This window comes from Amphiprion ocellaris, chromosome 2 (assembly GCF_022539595.1).
Source record: "Amphiprion ocellaris isolate individual 3 ecotype Okinawa chromosome 2, ASM2253959v1, whole genome shotgun sequence".
In the NCBI taxonomy this organism is placed as follows: domain Eukaryota; kingdom Metazoa; phylum Chordata; class Actinopteri; family Pomacentridae; genus Amphiprion; species Amphiprion ocellaris.
Genome location: NC_072767.1, coordinates 41,363,268 through 41,384,202, shown reverse-complemented (window position 1 = coordinate 41,384,202; position 20,935 = coordinate 41,363,268). Strand labels below are relative to the sequence as shown.

At 40.1% G+C, this 20,935-nt stretch overlaps 1 protein-coding gene across 1 annotated transcript; it reads left to right on the top strand.

Moving 5' to 3' along the window:
- Positions 1–792: 792 nt before the first annotated feature.
- On the top strand, positions 793–19,527 carry timm44 (translocase of inner mitochondrial membrane 44 homolog (yeast)). The gene is made up of 13 exons (XM_055004745.1): positions 793–855; positions 2,739–2,843; positions 4,267–4,473; positions 4,588–4,668; positions 4,784–4,933; positions 5,143–5,279; positions 5,711–5,796; positions 10,915–11,007; positions 11,433–11,557; positions 13,223–13,273; positions 13,390–13,479; positions 13,748–13,858; positions 18,828–19,527. The coding sequence occupies exons 1-13, from the start codon at positions 826–828 to the stop codon at positions 18,945–18,947; spliced, it is 1,386 nt and encodes a 461-aa protein (XP_054860720.1). The 5' UTR covers positions 793–825; the 3' UTR covers positions 18,948–19,527.
- The last annotated feature ends 1,408 nt before the right edge of the window (positions 19,528–20,935 follow it).

The window sequence follows — 20,935 nt, the reverse complement described above, 5'->3', positions numbered from 1 at the left end:
CTATATATATACACTACTAACTGTCAAAGCAACTAACGACAGCAACAAAACCAACCTATTCTGCGGAAAATCATGGAAATGAACGACACTAAGGGATCTCCTATCCCGGAACACACTCGATCCCGCCCAGTAAGTCGCATAACAAACCGAACCAATCAGGTGATTCGAAGCAGTTGCGTGCTTCAAACGTCACTGAAGTGATTCAAACGTCTCGTGTCACGTGACCAAACCACGCGTCGGCACAGTGGCTCGATACGTTTGCTTCATGAGCTACCGCGCATGTGTCGAAGCCTCGGGTATCAGAGGACCATCACTAACTACAGCTATGGAGACATTAATGGACTACAGTTATGGAGGTATTAATGGACTACAGTTATGGAGGCATTAATGGACTACAGCTATGGAAGTATTTATGGACTACAGCTATGGAAGTATTAATGGACTACAGCTATGGCGGCATTAATGGACTACAGCTATGGAGGCATTAATGGACTACAGCTATGGAGGCATTAATGGACTACAGCTATGGAAGTATTTATGGACTACAGCTATGGAGGCATTAATGGACTACAGCTATGGAAGTATTAATGGACTACAGCTATGGAAGTATTAATGGACTACAGCTATGGCGGCATTAATGGACTACAGCTATGGAGGCATTAATGGACTACAGCTATGGAGGCATTAATGGACTACAATTATTAAAGTACCCATGGACTACAGTTATGGAGTCTCCGATGAGCCCTGAGGACCCTCCCCCCTCGTTGACGCGGAAGGTCGCCTCCTCATACGTCACAGAAGAAGGTCACAGGCACGACATTCAAGATGGCCGCTCCCTTGTGTCAGTGTTATCAGGTGAGTGTTCGGGACTGTTTCTGTCAAATATTATCTCTTCAACACCCTGAAATAAAACGAGGAGAAGCTAAACGACTTGTTTTGGAGCAGCCAGAGTCACAGCTGACAGCACATGTCCGGAGTTTATCTATAATTAGTCTGCTAAACTAGCCTTAGCTAGCCGAGTTAGCTCTGAATGTGGAGATGTCCAGCCGGTGTTTGGCTCCAGGTTCAGGACATCAGCAGACCAAGTGTTAGAATTAAAGAGCTGTTAGTTCTGTGTTTGAACTTTACACTACGTTATTTAATGAAAGCGTGTTTGTGTGTAAAGTGTAAGCGTGTTCGGCATTCAGAAGTGCTGCTCTCCCACCTGTGGCATGATACCTTATAACACCTGTGACATGATACCTTATAACACCTGTGACATGATACCTTATAACATCTGTGACATGATACCTTATAAACACCTGTGACATGATACCTTATAACATCTGGGGCATGATACCTTATAAACACCTGTGACATGATACCTTATAACACTTGTGACATGATACCTTATAAACACCTGTGACATGATACCTTATAAACACCTGTGACATGATACCTTATAACACCTGGGGCATGATACCTTATAACACCTGTGACATGATACCTTATAACATCTGTGACATGATACCTTATAAACACCTGTGACATGATACCTTATAACATCTGGGGCATGATACCTTATAACACCTGTGACATGATACCTTATAACACTTGTGACATGATACCTTATAAACACCTGTGACATGATACCTTATAAACACCTGTGACATGATACCTTATAACACCTGTGACATGATACCTTATAAACACCTGTGACATGATACCTTAATACACCTGTGGCATGATACCTTATAACACCTGTGACATGATACCTTATAAACACCTGTGACATGATACCTTATAACACTTGTGACATGATACCTTATAAACACCTGTGACATGATACCTTATAAACACCTGTGACATGATACCTTATAACACCTGGGGCATGATACCTTATAACACCTGTGACATGATACCTTATAACATCTGTGACATGATACCTTATAAACACCTGTGACATGATACCTTATAACATCTGGGGCATGATACCTTATAACACCTGTGACATGATACCTTATAACACTTGTGACATGATACCTTATAAACACCTGTGACATGATACCTTATAAACACCTGTGACATGATACCTTATAACACCTGTGACATGATACCTTATAAACACCTGTGACATGATACCTTAATACACCTGTGGCATGATACCTTATAACACCTGTGACATGATACCTTATAAACACCTGTGACATGATAGCTTATAACACCTGGGGCATGCCATTCATAATCCTATACCTTAACCCTCGTGTCGTCCTGTAGGTCAAAACTGACCTGTTTTAAAGTTTGAAAATGTGGAAAAAAATATATTTTCACAGTGAAGCATCTGATGTCCACGTTTTCAACATTTTTGGGAAGTCTTTGAACATTTTTTGGTGGAAAAAAAGTTTTAAAAGTGTTTTTAACATTTGAATATTACTTTAGATATTTTTAGGATTTTTTTGGAAGATTTTTCTCATTTTTTGAAAATATTTACATGAATTATTTGCGAAATTTGGGGGATTTTTTAAAAATAAAATTTTTAAGGGATAATTTTAAGGAATTATAGAAATTTTCTGAAGGTTTTGCAAATTTTCAGAAATTTGGGCAATTTTTTTTGCTGAATTTTTGTATTTTTTCAGACAAGGAAACAATATTTGTTGATGCCCGTAAATGAGGAAAACAGGAAGGTTAAAAAAGTTCAGACGGTCACTCTGACTGTCATTTCCTGATCAATCAGCTAAAGTTTGTGTGTCTGTCTGCAGATATGTGTAAGAAGAGGTTTGGTGGCTTTTCCCTCTTCTTACCTGCTGCTGCCCAACAGACCCAACATCTACAGGATACATGGGTCCCTCAGAAGATCTCCACAGGTAAGAAAACACCTGACATTACATGTTTCTGTTGTATATCTGTCTCTAGAGGCTATATTGTGGTACACAGACCAGGAGAAGTTCTCTAGAGTTTGACTAAACCATCAAAACTTACTGTAATGTGGTGTATAAATGAATTTAAGTTGCTACTGATTTTTTAATAACTCTTTTTATTAATTTTTCTTTCACAATATAAACAAACCAAGAATATTCAGGTCCATAAGTGATCACAGATTTTGTCAGTTACATGAAAACCTGTTTCCAGTAGCATCTGTATTGAATAAAAGGGAATAATAATCAACAAGCTGGAGGTATATAGCAGGTTACAATAGAAAGATGTGCACTTTTTCCATGTACATACATCTTTACGTTTGTATATAAACAATCCCCTTCTGTCTAATTATACTGACTCATACACCCACTAGCCCATGATATACATGGGTTAGTGGGTGATCTATGGGTTAGTGGGTGTATGGGTCAGTATAATTAGACAGAAGGGGGTTGTTTATATACAAACGTAAAGCTGTATGTACATGAAAGGAATACATAAGTAATCAAATCAATGAGTGAATGTATATATAAGCATACCCATTTATAAATGCACGTCATAACTTTATATGTGAAAACATTAAAAAGACATAATAAAGCTGTTGTCTTTTGTTATCAAGCATTATAAGCGTTGCTATTTAGTTCATATTCTATGTACATGTGTACAAAATGGAAGGATGAATATGTAAATACCTAAAATAAATGAACTAAAATGAATGTGTGAAAAATATACGTATGTGTACATTAGGGAAAGATGAAAAAGAAGAGTTAACCCTCCTGTTGTCCTCATTTATGGGCACCAAAAAATATTGTTTCCTTGTCTGAAAAAATTTTTAAAATTCAGCAAAAAAATTCCCCAAATTTCAGAAAATTTGCAAAACCTTCAGGAAGAAAATTCCAATAATTCCTTAAAAGTGCCCCAAATGTGGCAGGAAAATTCTTGTAAATATTTAAATATAAAAAGCGAGCATTGAGGCAGCTTTAATACCTCGGCTGGATTCTCAGTGGGCGTGTGCGTATGTGTGCGAGTATAAATATAAATATTGAAGTGTGCTGACGAAGTTTTTGTTCCCTTTTTTCTGACTCTTTTTTCCAGCGAAATTTTCTGGATTTTGGTAGATTTTTTTTGTGTGAATGTTCTTAAGGAAACATTTTTAACATTTCTTTTTTTCCCACCAAAAAATGTTCAGAGATTTCCCAGAAATGTTGAAAATGTGGACATCAGAAGTTTCACTGTGAAAATATATTTTTTTCTCCACATTTTCTAACTTTAATACGGGTCAGTTGTCGCAGGACGACACGAGGGTTAATAGAACTACAGTCATGTTTCAGCTGCATTCATCCTATTCTGGTGTTTTTGTTTCCTGTCTTTAAGGTGCTTCAGTCCCCTCTTCTACAGGTGAGGTACCTGTCGGGGGAGAGGGGTGGCGGCGGCAGAAAAGGCTTTCTGGGGGAGTTTTTGGACAACCTTAAGCAGGAGCTAAACAAGAACAAGGAAATGAAAGAAAACATCAAGAAGTTCCGAGAAGAGGCCAAAAAACTGGAGGAGTCAGACGCGCTGAGACAAGCTCGAAGGAAATACGTAAGCTTCTGGTCTCATGCAGTCTTTTTAGTAATTTTATGGAAAAAAAAAGTTCGGTTTAAAATGTCTCCAATGTCATTTTTACCAGTGCTTCCTCCATGTGTCTTTACCCAGAAAAATATAGAGTCTGAAACAGTGAAGACCTCAGAGGTTCTCAGGAAGAAGTTAGGAAACATTTCCGAGACGGTTAAAGAGGTAAATGTAATCGGTTTTTGATTGAAATAAAGTCTGTCTTTTTATTTATATCGGTATTAATGTTGATACAGCCACTCTTAAAGTGTGAACGCTTGTCTGATGGGTTTATTTACAGGGACTAGAAGAAGTCAGTCGTACAGAAATTGGGAAGAAAATCAAAGAGGGAGTGGAAGAAGCAGCAAAAACAGCCAAGACCTCTGCAGAAAGTGTCTCTAAGAGTGGAGAGAAGCTGGGGAAGACCGGCGCGTTCAGAGCAATTTCTCAGGTAGAAACTCCAACTGAGGTGCAGATACATTCCTGGGTTTACTAAAACATGATTAGTGTTTTAAATGAAATACTGGTACAGTTGCATCTCCACTTCCTTGCTGTAAGGCAGTACTTGAAGGCTGCTTGTTGGTAGACTGAAGGTGAATATTTAGTTAGTAATGTGCTGTTAGACGTAAGTTCTGATGAAGCTATTTGTTGTATTTTTAGGGCATGGAGAGTGTGAAGAAAGAGATTGGTGATCTGGGTCACACTGGTCCATATCGGCCTCCAGCCAGACTCCGGAAGAGGACCGAGTTCTCCTCCAAAGGGTCAGGAGACGACAGCAAAGTGTTTGAAGCCAACGAGTACGTGAGTGAACTCTGCCTGCCCTGATAACGAGGAGGGAAATGCCTCGCAGGTTCTAAGATAGCTACAGTCTGATAAATGAGAATAAAAATACAAGGAATGAAACCTGCTTACAGCTGAGAAACTGTGAAAACTGAGAATCACATCTGATCCAGTGCCAAGAGACTGACAGTATTAGGAAAATATGTAGTATATTCCTCACCCAAGTTAATTAGAATTATTACGGAATCACAGCTTGTAGAGATAAGAAAATTGTGCAAATTGGAGTGGCATATCTTCTTACTTATATTTTATTACTTCTCCCGGTGTTTCATTTCCATTTAGTTTATTGTTGTTTATTAGTTTATTGAGGCCGTATGTTCCTTTTCCCCTGTTACCACGGTTAAATGGGATGCTGCAGCGTTAAAGCTTCCCTGTGTTTGCTCTGCAGGGAGGCTATGGGTGTGGTGCTCCACAAAGACTCCAAATGGTACCAGCAGTGGAAGGACTTCAAGGACAACAACGTGGTCTTTAACAGTAAGAAAGTACAGACAGCTTTATCTTTCTCTGTCTCTGCTTCATCAGTGTTCACTTAAGGCCTGTCAGAACTGCTCTTCTCTCTGTTAACAAGTAAAAACCTGCTCACATGGCACCAATCTGAGCTCCCGGTCATATTAACGTGTTCAAGAACACTAATTTGAGTTGTGTGAAGTGATTTAAGGGAAACTTTTTCCACATTTCAGCACTAGTATTGGTCTGAAAACATCACAGAGAGCAGAAGACACAGTTTGTGTGCCGAAATCACTGAACACCTTTCTCATTTACTTTGCGCTACAATTCGAAACTGAAATACTCCTAAGAATAAGTTCTCTGAAGCCCTCGTAACTCAGCAGGGCATCCCTGACTCAGCAGCCAAGGGTTCGGTTCCAGCCCATGCCACTTTCCTGCAGGTCTTTCCTCCATTCTTCTCCCCACTCCCCTGTCTTCCTCTCACTACTGTCCTGTCAATAAAGCCAAAAAAAGGCCAAAAAAAAACTTTAAAAAGTAAAGAATAACTTCACTATGATAAAACAGACACTAAGATTCATGATCGTCACCAAAAATGAATCAGTCTGTTTATAAGATGTTAACAGGAGCTGGAGTTTAGTTTGTTGCTTCCAGATGTTTGAAGGAGTTTCTCCTCTGAGTTTATAAAGACAGTAGCAGAGTCCGTAGAGGAATCTTTAGAGAGAAAGAACTGTATGCATTTCTAAGTGTACAACAAGAGAAGAACAGCACTGGTGATTTCATTAAATACTTTAATGATTATAAATGATCCTTGACATGAACGTATCAGGATCTAACAGCAGGTAAAAGTGAGCTTTTCTTCATCTCAGACAGGTGAGCTGTCACAGAGCTGCAGGTACATTATATTTACGTAGCAGTTGTTCTCAGGTCAGAGCTCCATCACAGCTGATGAGGCAGTAATTAGATTATCATCACACACGGACAGAATAAATCAGAAATCAACTCTGCTGGACAGTCTGATGAGCTGCTATTAGTTTAGATTTAGTCTTTTGTTGATTAGTGCATCACTTAATGTTCTGTACAATCTCATCAGAAATGCAGCTCTTTCCGTCACTGTGGTTTCTGAATGAAGCTCTGAAGACTATAGATTCCCCTATGAATGGCAGAATACCATCACTTTAACAAACTAATGGAGCAGCAATGTTGTGGATCCCACGTCTGTAAAGGGTTTTATGATAATATAGCTGTTGTTAGAAAGCATTTTTATGGAGTATTGTTAATTTTGACACATCTTTTAAAGCGTTCCACAGCAGTTTCCTCCTCCATTTAATAAATGTAGAGTCTAAGTCCACTAACATGAAATGAGCGCTTTTAAATCTGCAGTTTTATGTGTGAAAATAGTCAAAAATGTTTTGAGTAACCATCCTATCTAATGGGTGTGTGGTGATAAACGGTGGAGCTCTGAACGTCTGCATGTGATGCTGCTGTTTTTGCGGGTTTTGCAGAGTTCTGGTGAGACATATGAATGGAAATCAGGTGCATGAGTTCTAAACCTTGTGTACAAAACTTTTATGTCTTTGCCTGGATATTGAACACTTTACTGACCCTCTACGAATAAGTATTCGCTGAAAGAAGCAGTTAATAGTGGGAGCTGCTTTGGGATTAGGTGGTGTAAAACGGGGCTTTATAAATTTGCATCAGCAGCCTGATTTAGCTGATATTATACACCTTAGTTAAGGAAGCAACACTGATGATTAATAATGTTTGGACAGGTCAGAAATTACCTGGGCTGCAGTTCGGACGTTGCACAAAGTCAACACATTTCATGCTATGTAGATTTCCACGGTTATTGTGTCTGCGTCAGCATTTTATGGAATATTAAGGGTTGATATGTCAGCTCTTAGTTACAGACTAAATCTACAGCAGGTGGCTGGTTTGACTCTGCAAAAAACACTGTCAGCAGCTCCAAGAGAAGTGGATAAACGGGGCTTCTTTCAGTGATTATCTGTGGCTTCACAATTTAAAAAAAGCAACCAACGACGACCTTTTAATCCATTGCAAAAATGCAGAGTCACTGAAGCTGGCTTCAACTTTTGTTTGTTTGCAGAATCAGAATCTGTTTTATTTATTGCGAGGTAGGTGGGAATTTTACTTGTTGTTTTGGTGCAGAACACTGAAGAAGAATTTAAATTCCAAATCAAGCCAGAAACCTTGGTGTCATTATTGACTCCGACCTGAATTTTCATGACCACCTGAAGCTGTTACTGAATCTGCCCGTTACCACCTGAAGCTGTTACTGAATCTGTCCGTTACCACCTGAAGCTGTTACTGAATCTGCCCCTTACCACCTGAAGCTGTTACTGAATCTGCCCCTTACCACCTGAAGCTGTTACTGAATCTGTCCGTTACCACCTGAAGCTGTTACTGAATCTGCCCGTTACCACCTGAAGCTGTTACTGAATCTGTCCGTTACCACCTGAAGCTGTTACTGAATCTGCCCGTTACCACCTGAAGCTGTTACTGAATCTGCCCGTTACCACCTGAAGCTGTTGCTGAATCTGCCCGTTACCACCTGAAGCTGTTACTGAATCTGTCCGTTACCACCTGAAGCTGTTACTGAATCTGCCCCTTACCACCTGAAGCTGTTGCTGAATCTGCCCCTTACCACCTGAAGCTGTTACTGAATCTGCCCGTTACCACCTGAAGCTGTTGCTGAATCTGCCCGTTACCACCTGAAGCTGTTACTGAATCTGCCCGTTACCACCTGAAGCTGTTGCTGAATCTGCCCGTTACCACCTGAAGCTGTTATTGAATGTGTCCGTTACCACCTGAAGCTGTTACTGAATCTGCCCGTTACCACCTGAAGCTGTTACTGAATCTGCCCGTTACCACCTGAAGCTGTTACTGAATCTGTCCGTTACCACCTGAAGCTGTTGCTGAATCTGCCCGTTACCACCTGAAGCTGTTGCTGAATCTGCCCGTTACCACCTGAAGCTGTTACTGAATCTGTCCGTTACCACCTGAAGCTGTTATTGAATCTGCCCGTTACCACCTGAAGCTGTTACTGAATCTGCCCATTAGCACCTGAAGCTGTTACTGAATCTGCCCGTTACCACCTGAAGCTGTTACTGAATCTGTCCGTTACCACCTGAAGCTGTTACTGAATCTGCCCGCTACCACCTGAAGCTGTTACTGAATCTGCCCGTTACCACCTGAAGCTGTTACTGAATCTGCCCCTTACCACCTGAAGCTGTTACTGAATCTGTCCGTTACCACCTGAAGCTGTTACTGAATCTGCCCGTTACCACTTGAAGCTGTTGCTGAATCTGTCCGTTACCACCTGAAGCTGTTGCTGAATCTGTCCGTTACCACCTGAAGCTGTTGCTGAATCTGCCCGTTACCACCTGAAAAATGTTGTAGAATCGGGGGTTTCCTGTCTGGAGAAGATCAGAGAAACTTGTTCATGCACTTATTTTCAGTAGGTTAGATTATTGTAATGGTGTCTTTACGGGTCTTAACAAAAAAATCAATCAAGAACCAGAACTCTGCTGCGAGAACTAACACCAGGAACCTGGACCACATCACCCCGGTCCTCAGGTCACTACACCGGCTTCCTGTTAGTCAAAGGATGGAGTTCAGAGTCTGACTCCTGAATGGTCCTGGACCAGAATCCATTCCGGACTTATTATCTCCATATGAAACATCCAGAGGCCTCAGGTCATCAGGGACAGGTTTACTGAACCAGAACCAGAACCAGGACCAGGACTAGTTCAGCAGCATTCAGCTCTGATGCTCCTCAGCAGTGGAACAAACTTCCTGAACACCTGAGATCTGCTTTTAAATCAGGCCTGAATACCAGATGGTTTCCTGCAGCTTTCTCTTAGATGCTCAAACTATATTCCTGACTTTCAATGCACTTTTATTGCTTAACTATGTTTTATTTCTACAGTTTTAATGTATGATCTTAATATCTACTTTTAAAGCATATTTTTAATTCATTTTAAAGTTCGATGCTTAATGTATTTCTTTGCCAATGCAAAGCATCGTGAATTGCCTTGTGTATGAATTGTGCTATACAAATAAGCTTGCCTTGCCTTAACCCTCCTGTTGTCTTCATTTACAGGCACCAAAAGATATTGTATCCTTGTCTGAAAAAAAACTAAAATTCAGCAAAAAAAATTCCACAAATTTCTGAAAATTTTCAAAACCTTCCGGAAGAAAATTCCAATAATTCCTCAAAAATTTCCCATAAAAGTTTTATTTAAAAAAAAATCCCCCAAATTTGGCAAGAAAATTCTTGTAAATATTTTCAAAAAATGAGTAAAAATCTTCCAAAAAAATCTTTAAAATGTCTAAAGTGATTCCAAATATATCAGTAAAACTTCTAATATTTTCTTTAAGAACATTCACATAAAAATCAACCAAACTCCAGTGATATTTGCTGGACTTTGGTTGATTTCTGTGTGAATGTTCTTAAAGAAACATTTTTAACATTTTTTTTCCACCAAAAAATGTTCAAAGATTTCCCAAAAATGTTGAAAATGTGGACATCAGAAGTTTCACTGTGAAAATATATTTTTTTCCACATTTTCAAACTTTAAACCAGGTCAGTTTTGACCTTCAGGACGACACGAGGGTTAAAGAGCAATGAAAGTTTTCCACGGTGAAGTTGAATAAATAGTGAGAGCTACAAGACAAATATGAAGTGAGCGTGACAAATCAAGGCTGTTGTGAAAGTCATAAAAGGGAGACAAATTGTACAAGAATGTGCAAATAATTCGCCTCGAACTTTGCAAAATCTCCCGGCATGCAGGAGTAATGGTGTTCAGGGAGAATGTTTAGCATCGTCACCAACTCTGCTGAGAACACACACTCATGCATGCTGAAGTGATGTAAGTGTGTGTTTATGTTCATTCATCAGGACACATATTGGAGTCACACAACAGCTCATCCATCACTCAGCCGTCTTTTGCTGACTTTCAGCGTTTGGCCTCGTCATTCCTCACTCTGTCCACCCAGCAGGCCCTGAGGGGATTCATTTTCTGACAGGAAACATAGCATCTAACTCCTGCGTATGAACTTATCATGAATCTGAGAGGATTTGCTGATGTGAGGGAACTGAGGCTCTCCTTCTTGTGTTTCCTGCAGGGTTCTTTGAGATGAAGATGAAGTACGACGAGAGCGACAACGCCTTCATCAGAGCATCCCGCGCCGTCACCGACAAGATGACCGACCTAATAGGTGAGACATTCTGCCTGCCATCTGCATTAATCAGAATAATCAAGCTGTAACTCAGAGCTTTTCCCCCTTAAAGGCACTTCATAGAGTGTTAAATGCTCATTTTCAGCTTAGAGATGTTTACATGATGTGATGTCTTTGTCCAGGATGTGAAATAAAGCAAGTTAAATGTAGTTTCCAGAAAATATTTTATTATTCCAGCAGCAGATTTACACCAAAAACAAGCAGTTTTAATCAAACGTAACTCTTTAGTCACATTCTGACCCTGAACTCTTTATTTTCTGCTCTTCTTGTTCTCATTTTGCTTCACTATATCTTTTTTTTAACATGCTGACCTTGATTTGTCTTTGGAAGCATTTGATTTTTTTAAAATTTACCTTCTTAAACCTGCTGTTTTTAATGAATATGTGTGTTTTCTGTGTGCACAGGTGGGTTGTTTTCAAAGACTGAGATGTCTGAGGTCCTAACAGAGATTTTGAAGGTGGATCCTTCTTTTGACAAAGACTCCTTTCTGAAGCAGTGTGAACAAGATATCATCCCCAATATACTGGAGGTATGTGGAAGTGCAAACACTCATAGGAGCTTGTGCTAAAACTAAAATTATTTCAGCATCAACATCGAGATGCGTCACATCACAGGAGGGAAGACTTTTTGCTGCTTGCTACAGAAAGAAAACGCACATGAATAATCTACAAGAGAAGTCTGTCTGATAGATAAACTGTATTCTAAAGTCACAGAGTTTGTTGACCTGCAGGCTCCACGTGTTCACAGCAAAAATGAGCAGAATCAAGAGAGAAACACTGAAAATGAAGATTTGGTTGCAAAAAGGAAACAGTTGTATGGAAATATTTTAGTTCCAAAAAGAATAAGGCACATGAGGCAACACAACTAATTAGTCTGACCATTTAAATCAGCATCACGAAGCTCCGTACGAGTGTAAAGCCGGATCTGAATGACTTCCAGAGTAAAGCTGCAACGATTAATTAATTAGTATTTAAGTCCAAAATTAACCATCAATTATTCTAATAACAGACTGATCAGTTCGAGTCATTTTTAAAGGAAATAAAGTTAAAATTTCCTGATTCTAACTTCTTACATGTGAATTTTTTCAGTTTTTTTCTTTTCTTTGACAGTAAACTGAATATGAGACATTTAAAGATGTCATCTTTGACTTTGGGAAAAACTAATCAACATATTTACATTTTTTGGATTTTTTGACCAAGCAACTAATTGATTAATTAAGAAAATAGTGCACAAATTCATGGACAGTGAAAAAATAATATTACTGTGCATTTATGCCATGTGAGGAAAGTCCCAGATGGCTCCTTTAAGTTTCATAAAAAAGTATGTTTTTATGAAACTTAAAGGAGTTTCATAAAAACATACTTTTTTATTGTACATTGAGCAACAAAATCACTCCTGTTGTTTTAGAATGGTTAATTCTTTACAAATAAGATTGTTTTTGTATTTTTTTTAAATATCATGCAGGTGGGACAGATTTCTTTAGATATTTACAACTAAGAACCTTCCTAACAACACACAAGGAATGGAAAAAAGTTACAAATCGCAATCCCATAGAAAAGTTTTTAATTGAAATACAACTGGGGACGCAAGTTAAAATAAGAACTGGCTAGCTAAATATCATGCAACCAGAGTTAAGACACAAGTAGAGCTTCTGTAAAGACATATTTTATGTTTATACGGCACTAAATTTGAATTTCCCTTGAGATTAATAAAGTAAAGGTGAGAGTGTATCTCTGCAGATGTATTTAAAATGAGTATAAAAGTAAAACAGGTTGATTTTTATTGCGATTCTAAATGTAGTGTGATTCTAAATGTAATGCGATTATAGATGTAGTGTGATTATGGATGTAGTGTGATTCTAAATGGAGTGTGATTATAGATGTAGTGTGATTATAAATGTAGTGTGATTATAAATGTGATTCTAAATGTAGTGTGATTATAAATGTAGTGGTGATTATAGATGTAGTGTGATTATAAATGTAGTGTGATTATAAATGTGATTCTAAATGTAGTGTGATTATAAATGTAGTGGTGATTATAGATGTAGTGTGATTATAAATGTAGTGTGATTATAAATGTAGTGTGATTATAAATGTAGTGGTGATTATAGATGTAGTGTGATTATAAATGTAGTGTAATTATAAATGTAGCTTTGAGGTTTAGTTTTTTCAGTTTTTGTTTTGCTTTCAAACAGGCGATGATCAGAGGAGAGCTGGAGGTTCTGAAGGACTGGTGTTATGAAGCGGTACGACTTTTCTCACACTGACTCTGGTTTTTAAAGCACTGAATAGATATTTTTCCACAGTGAGACATTTCTGTTGGGGAGTTCTGTAATTATTTCCTCTTTTATTGGGCCTGCAGACGTACAGCCAACTTGCACATCCAATCCAGCAAGCCAAGGCCATGGGGCTTCAGTTCCACTCCAAGATCCTGGACATTGACAACATCGATGTAAGTTTCCTCTAAATTACCATTCGGGCTTAAAGTGTCGGCACACTGGAGCATTTGTTTGTTGGCATTAAACACACTTTGGTTGAAAATGTGAAGTTTGCTCACTTAAAAACTGTCATGTGTTTTTCTTGGCACAGTTTGGAGTTTTTGCAGCATTTTTGCTTCCATCAGCTAAAACCCCTTTTTTTCTATTACTTTTTGAGCCCCTTTAAGCTCTATATGTAAAAATGTATGGGTTCAGTTAAAACATTAGTGTTTTTTTCTCCAGCTGGCCATGGGGAAAATGATGGACCAGGGCCCGGTGCTGATTATCACCTTCCAGGCTCAGTTAGTCATGGTGATCCGAAACACCAAAGGAGACGTGGTGGAGGGAGACCCTGTAAGTAGCACACAAACAGAAACACACACATCCCATAGAAACAGCTGCTACACCTCCAGTAGTTTCACAAAAACTCACAGAAAACTTGCAAAAGACAGACTGCAGGAGTCATTTTGAACCTTTAGAAAATGCTGATAAACAGCTGTCTTGTTAAATAAAGGTAAATAAACAGTTTATTTCTGTTGCTTTGCTGCCATATGATCAATTTAGAACAAATCTGTGCTGTAAAATATTAAAAAACTAATACAAAGCTGTAGTTTTACCACTATTCTTAAGGTTGTTGGTCCGATTCCCGGCTCCTCCGTGTGTGACTGTGAATGAGGAACGCATCATAAAACACTTCATAGAACCCAGCTAAGGTTAAACATTTGCTATTTAAGTGTGGATCATGGACCACTCAGCTGGCACTTTGTCATAATCACGGATGTGTGAGAACTCCTCTAAATGAGGCTTTAACCCTCCTGTTGTCCTCATTTACGGGCACAATAAAATATTGTTTCCTTGTCTGAAAAAAATCCAAAAATTCAGCAAAAAAAATTCCCCAAATTTCAGAAAATTTGCAAAACCTTCAGGAAGAAAATTCCAATAATTCCTCAAAAATTTCCCATAAAAGTTTTATTTAAAAAAATAAATAAATAAATAAAAAATTCCCCAAATTTGGCAAGAAAATTCTTGTAAATATTTTCAAAAAATGAGTAAAAATCTTCCAAAAAAATCCTAAAAATATCTAAAGTGATTCCATATATATCAGTAAAACTTCTGATATTTTCTTTAAGAACATTCACATAAAAATCAACCAAAATTCAGCGAAATTCGCTGGATTTTGGTAGATTTTTATGTGAATGTTCTTAAACATTTTTAACATTTCTTTTTTTCCACCAAAAAATGTTCAAATTTCCCACAAATGTTGAAAATGTGGACATCAGAAGTTTCACTGTGAAAATATATTTTTTTCCACATTTTCAAACTTTAAAACGGATCAATTTTGACCCGCAGGACGACACGAGGGTTAAGAGAATGATGAGACAATGGAGGCATGTCCAGTTATCCGGGCAAGGACTTTATTAATTTAGATCCCACATGCAGACACTTTTATGGGCAGTAAATCAGCAGCTTGGTTCCTCGGGGCGTCTCAGGGACACATGTGACCGGTAGAGGTCAGAGGATCTGCTGTTGGGCTGACAGCAGCCCGACGACTGCCAGAGGATTAATGGTGGATGTTCCGTTCTTCAGGTTTTATCAGCTGTATCCCGATGTCTGGCCATTATGACACACTCTTTTTTTTTGTGACTCGTACCCTCTAAAAACTACTGCATCTGGTCAGGGAGTTTTGCTTTTTTTTTTTTTTTTTTTTTTTTTTTTTTTAACAGACGTAGAGGACATCTGGGTATTGATTGGGAAGAACTCACTCAAACATCGTAATGATTGGCTGACCAAGATTTCCAAAGAAAACTCCTGAAAATAGGAGAGATTTGAGACAGCAGACGATACTTCTGTTCTTGAAATGAAAGAAATGAAGCACTTTCTGTCAAAATCATCACAAAACGAATGCTAGTAAGTTGCTACGTTTAATTCCAGGCTGAATTTAAATACATCAGAAACAAAAATTCTCATCAGCATTAACTAAGAGAAGATGGCTTGTTATAGGCACATAGGACATCATTTTGGCTCCTTGTATACACTTGAAGTGCAGCTTTTTTCCCATTGGTTGTGAATGTTTGTGTTTATCTTTTACTTGCTCTTGTTTATTTGTCATATTTATTTCCTGACGGTTTTACTATGAAGTGAGATTAATGGGTTATGAAAGTGTTTTGAGTTTAAGTCTTCAATGTCACAAAGACAGTACTCTGTTTTCAGCTGCTAGATCTCCATGGTAACTGATGTTGGACAGCTAGATCACCATGGTAACTGATGTTGGACAGCTAGATCTCCATGGTAACTGATGCTGTGGCGCTAGATCTCCATGGTAACTGATGCTGTGGCGCTAGATCTCCATGGTAACTGATGCTGTGGAGCTAGATCTCCATGGTAACTGATGTTGGACAGCTAGATCTCCATGGTAACTTTCAATTCAATTCAATTTTATTTATATAGCACCAATTACAGTCAAATTGTCTCGAGACGCTTTACAGAACCCATATGTCTGAACCCCAGAGCAAGCCCTAAGGAGACAGTGGCAGGAAAACACCCTTTTAACAGGGAAAAAAACCTCGAGCAGAACCCGGCTTTTTATGTGGGGGGACCCATCTGCTGCTGGCCGGGTGGGTTGAGAGGGACAGAAGAGGTAGAGAGGTAGAGATAGAGGGATAGAGGTAGAGGGATAGAGGTAGGGGGATAGAGGTAGAGAGGTAGAGATAGAGGGTTAGAGGTAGAGGGGTAGAGGTAGAGGGATAGAGGTAGAGGGATAGAGGTAGAGGGGTAGAGATAGAGGGATAGAGGTAGGGGGATAGAGGTAGAGAGGTAGAGGGTTAGAGGTAGAGGGATAGAGGTAGAGGGGTAGAGGGATAGAGGTAGAGGGATAGAGGTAGGGGGATAGAGGTAGAGGGATAGAGGTAGGGGGATAGAGGTAGAGAGGTAGAGGGTTAGAGGTAGAGGGGTAGAGATAGAGGGATAGAGGTAGAGGGTTAGAGGTAGAGGGATAGAGGTAGAGGGTTAGAGGTAGAGGGTTAGAGGTAGAGGGACAGAGGTAGAGGGGTAGAGATAGAGGGATAGAGGTAGAGGGATAGAGGTAGAGGGTTAGAGGTAGAGGGACAGAGGTAGAGGGGTAGAGATAGAGGGATAGAGGTAGGGGAATAGAGGTAGAGGGATAGAGGTAGAGAGGTAGAGGGTTAGAGGTAGAGGGATAGAGGTAGAGGGGTAGAGATAGAGGGATAGAGGTAGAGGGATAGAGGTAGAGGGGTAGAGATAGAGGGATAGAGGTAGAGGGTTAGAGGTAGAGGGATAGAGGTAGAGGGGTAGAGATAGAGGGATAGAGGTAGGGGGATAGAGGTAGAGGGATAGAGGTAGAGGGTTAGAGGTAGAGGGATAGAGGTAGAGGGTTAGAGGTAGAGGGTTAGAGGTAGAGGGACAGAGGTAGAGGGGTAGAGATAGAGGGATAGAGGTAGAGGGATAGAGGTAGAGGGTTAGAGGTAGAGGGACAGAGGTAGAGGGGTAGAGATAGAGGGATAGAGGTAGGGGAATAGAGGTAGAGGGATAGAGGTAGAGAGGTAGAGGGATAGAGGTAGAGGGGTAGAGATAGAGGGATAGAGGTAGAGGGATAGAGGTAGAGGGGTAGAGATAGAGGGATAGAGGTAGAGGGTTAGAGGTAGAGGGATAGAGGTAGAGGGGTAGAGATAGAGGGATAGAGGTAGAGGGATAGAGGTAGGGGGATAGAGGTAGAGGGATAGAGGTAGGGGGATAGAGATAGAGGGATAGAGGTAGGGGGATAGAGATAGAGGGATAGAGGTAGAGGGGTAGAGATAGAGGGATAGAGGTAGGGGGATAGAGGTATAGAGGTAGGGGGATAGAGGTAGAGGGATAGAGGTAGGGGGATAGAGGTAGAGAGGTAGAGGGATAGAGGTAGGGGGATAGAGGTAGAGGGATAGAGGTAGAGGGTTAGAGGTAGAGGGACAGAGGTAGAGGGGTAGAGATAGAGGGATAGAGGTAGGGGGATAGAGGTAGAGGGATAGAGGTAGAGAGGTAGAGGGTTAGAGGTAGAGGGATAGAGGTAGAGGGGTAGAGATAGAGGGATAGAGGTAGAGGGATAGAGGTAGAGGGGTAGAGATAGAGGGATAGAGGTAGAGGGTTAGAGGTAGAGGGATAGAGGTAGAGGGGTAGAGATAGAGGGATAGAGGTAGGGGGATAGAGGTAGAGGGATAGAGGTAGGGGGATAGAGGTAGAGGGATAGAGGTAGAGGGGTAGAGATAGAGGGATAGAGGTAGGGGGATAGAGGTATAGAGGTAGGGGGATAGAGGTAGAGGGATAGAGGTAGGGGGATAGAGGTAGAGAGGTAGAGGGATAGAGGTAGGGGGATAGAGGTAGAGGGATAGAGGTAGGGGGATAGAGGTAGAGGTAGAGGGTTACAGTTGGTGGGATGAACTGATGCTGTGGAGCTAGATCTCCATGGTAACCGATGTTGGACAGCTAGATCACCATGGTAAACTCTATAGATCAGGGGAATCAAACTGATCTGAGTCCAGGTTCCACATTCAGTCCAGTCTGATCTCCAGTGGACTGGACCAGTAAAACCACAGCATAATAACCTATAAATAACCACAACTCCCAGTGTTTCCTTTGTTTTAGTGCCAAAACGGACATTTTGAAAATTTTCACATGTAAGGAATTATCTTTTTACAAAACATCATAAACAACCTTAAATTTCTTAAGAAAATAGGTTCAGTTCCATCAACATTCAGCCTCAGTTTATCATTTCTACATTACAACTTCCAGATCACAGAGTGTCTACAAAGGAACACAACATTTAGTCATCTGGAACTGAACCATAGAGGATTTTACTTTATGATCAAAATGGCAAAATTCAGACAAAGACAAAAAAACAACAAAAACAAGACAAAGTATGACAAAAATGAGACACAAAACGACAGAAGCGGGAAACAAAATGAGACAAACATAAAACAAAAAAGACACAAAAAATTGGACAAACGACAAAAGTCAGACAAAGACAAAAAACAAGAGAGAAAACAAAATATTATAAAAATGAGACTCAAAACTGCAATGAGCCAAGATCAAAACAACTTGTCATGGTCTAAAAATGATTTTAAATTTACAGTTTTACTAGTTTGCAATATGCATTTAATGTCTTCTCTGGAATTTTTACACTTTGAGGGCCGGATTGGACCCTCTGGAGGACTAGTTATGGCGCACGGGCCGCATGTTGGACACCGCTGCTATAGATGTTTGCATTTGACTTTTGTCAAGTTATCTTTTTGCATTGATTAAAGACTTAAAAATTAGCCTTTTCTTCTTCCAGGATAAAGTTCTCAGGATGATGTACGTTTGGGCTCTGTGTCGAGACCAGGAGGAGCTGAACCCGTACGCCGCCTGGAGGCTGCTGGACATCTCCGCCTCCAGCACCGAGCAGATACTCTGAGACTCTTTGATACGCACAGAAACACCCAGGGAGAGAACACCGTGCAGCGAACGGGCCTCGGACCGGGCTGGAGGGTTGGTTCTGGTGGGGAGATGGACTGACGGGGAGTAGTGCTGCTAAACGCTAGCTGCTTCACTCTCGTTTGGTTTTTACTACGCTTGCTTTGGGTTCACTCACCGTGGGTTTCCTGACCATTCCTCTGGCTCACACTAGGGGGCAGTAGAGCACCAACAACACTCACCACAGTCCTTCCTGCATGAACGAGGATGCTGCACGACTGCCAGTGTTAAATGATGAGTTGTTTCACATAGCTATTTTACTATGAATTTGAGAACAATTGACATGGAAATCATGGGAGTAGTTTTGTAACTTGGGGTTGGAGGTAGTTTCTTAAAGCTAATAAGTCCATCTCCTTCCTCTGGGAGGCAGTGTTTCCTTAGCGGTTGGTGCCAACCAGCGCTCTGCCATCCTCATCTTCAAGGCTCTCAGTCCTTGCTTGTATGATAATCGTTTAATTGTTAAACTGTGAGAAAGTCTATATTTATTATGAAGAATAAAGATGAACCCTGTTTCCACATAATTTCTATCAACTTTTTTTTTTTACTTCCTAGCCTCTAATGATGGATATCACGATGCCTTCTGGGGCAATTGCTAATTTTTTTTAAAAATTAAATCCTCGAGTGGGTTTTCGGTGTTGGCTTTAATATTTCCTTTGGGAAAAATTCTACTTCCTCGTTGTGTTTTTGGAGTTTTCAGAGCAGCTCTCATCTGCTTTGAGTGAAATTTAGCTGCCTGTGATGGTAGTGAGGTTTACTGCACCGATGCTGTCTTAGTTTGAGTTTGCAGGTCAGGTTTTTGATCATCTGTCTGAACTCTAACTGGGTTTAGCTCCTGTCAGCTGCGTGTCTCTTCAGCATTAGTAATTTGTGCAGCTCTGTTCAGTGTTTTCTGGCACAGTTTGACCTTAAGTGCTGTGAAGGGTCAATTTGACCCACAGGACGACACGAGGGTTAAATCCCTCAAACATGATGTTGGATGTTAAGGTTGATTTCTGTTCAGTATCTGTGGCAGTATTCAGACAGCTGAGTACAGATGGTGAGATGCATGAACTTGTTCTTTTGTCTCATGCAGCAGGATTGATGGTCGCAGCTTCACAACCAGCTGCATGTCTGTCTGTCCGTCTGCATGTCGATCAGCAGTGATCTCCAGTGTTTCTGGCTGTGATGGATGATGGATCCTGACTGCTGCTGAGGCTGCAGCTCGCTGCCCTGATGCTCATCGCTCAGGATGCTGCTGCTGCAGCTCTCACCCATCTCCCCGCTGGAGAATTCACAGCCAGACTAACGTTAGCTGGATGCTGCTGACCGAGGCAAGGTCCGGCCCATGTTTGTGCCGTGTATACTTTCACATTTTAGACTGATGAATAGCTTCCAAACACCGATAATTATCTGCTAAAAAGTGATAGTACTTTTTATCAAATAAGTTATGGTTTTAAAGTTTTTTTCCACCCCAAGAATTAGTTTCTGGGAAAATTCATATGATTTTTAAGGTTTTTTCCACTCAAATAGGACTTGATAATGAACAGGTTTTGGTTTCATAAGTTTATTTCAGCCAAGATATTACTTCCATTGCAAGTACTCATAGTGTTAAAGGTTTATTTCACCCAAAATGCTACTTTTTGTGCAAACCTTTATAGTGTTAAGGATTTATTCCACTCCAATACTACTGTCTACCGAACAAGTTGTGGTTTATCCCACTCCATTACTACTTCCTGCCTATCAAGTTATGCTTTTAAAGGTTTATTCCACCAAAATGCTACTTTCTGTGCAAATCTTTATGGTTTTAAAGACAGTACTTTCTCAGGAACAACGTATGGTTTTCAATGTTTATTTGAAACTATGTATTACTTTGTGTGCAGGTCTAGTTTAAAGGTCTATTCCACTACAATACCACTTTCTACCTAACATGCTATGGTTTTGGAGGTTTAT

Excerpts from the sequence above, each read along its gene's own strand:
- timm44 (XM_055004745.1), top strand. The coding sequence starts at position 826 with ATGGCCGCTCCCTTGTGTCAGTGTTATCAG. Across the intron at positions 11,558-13,222 it reads TCATCCCCAATATACTGGAG|GCGATGATCAGAGGAGAGCT; the intron begins GTATGTGGAAGT and ends GCTTTCAAACAG. Across the intron at positions 13,480-13,747 it reads TGGACATTGACAACATCGAT|CTGGCCATGGGGAAAATGAT; the intron begins GTAAGTTTCCTC and ends TTTTTTCTCCAG.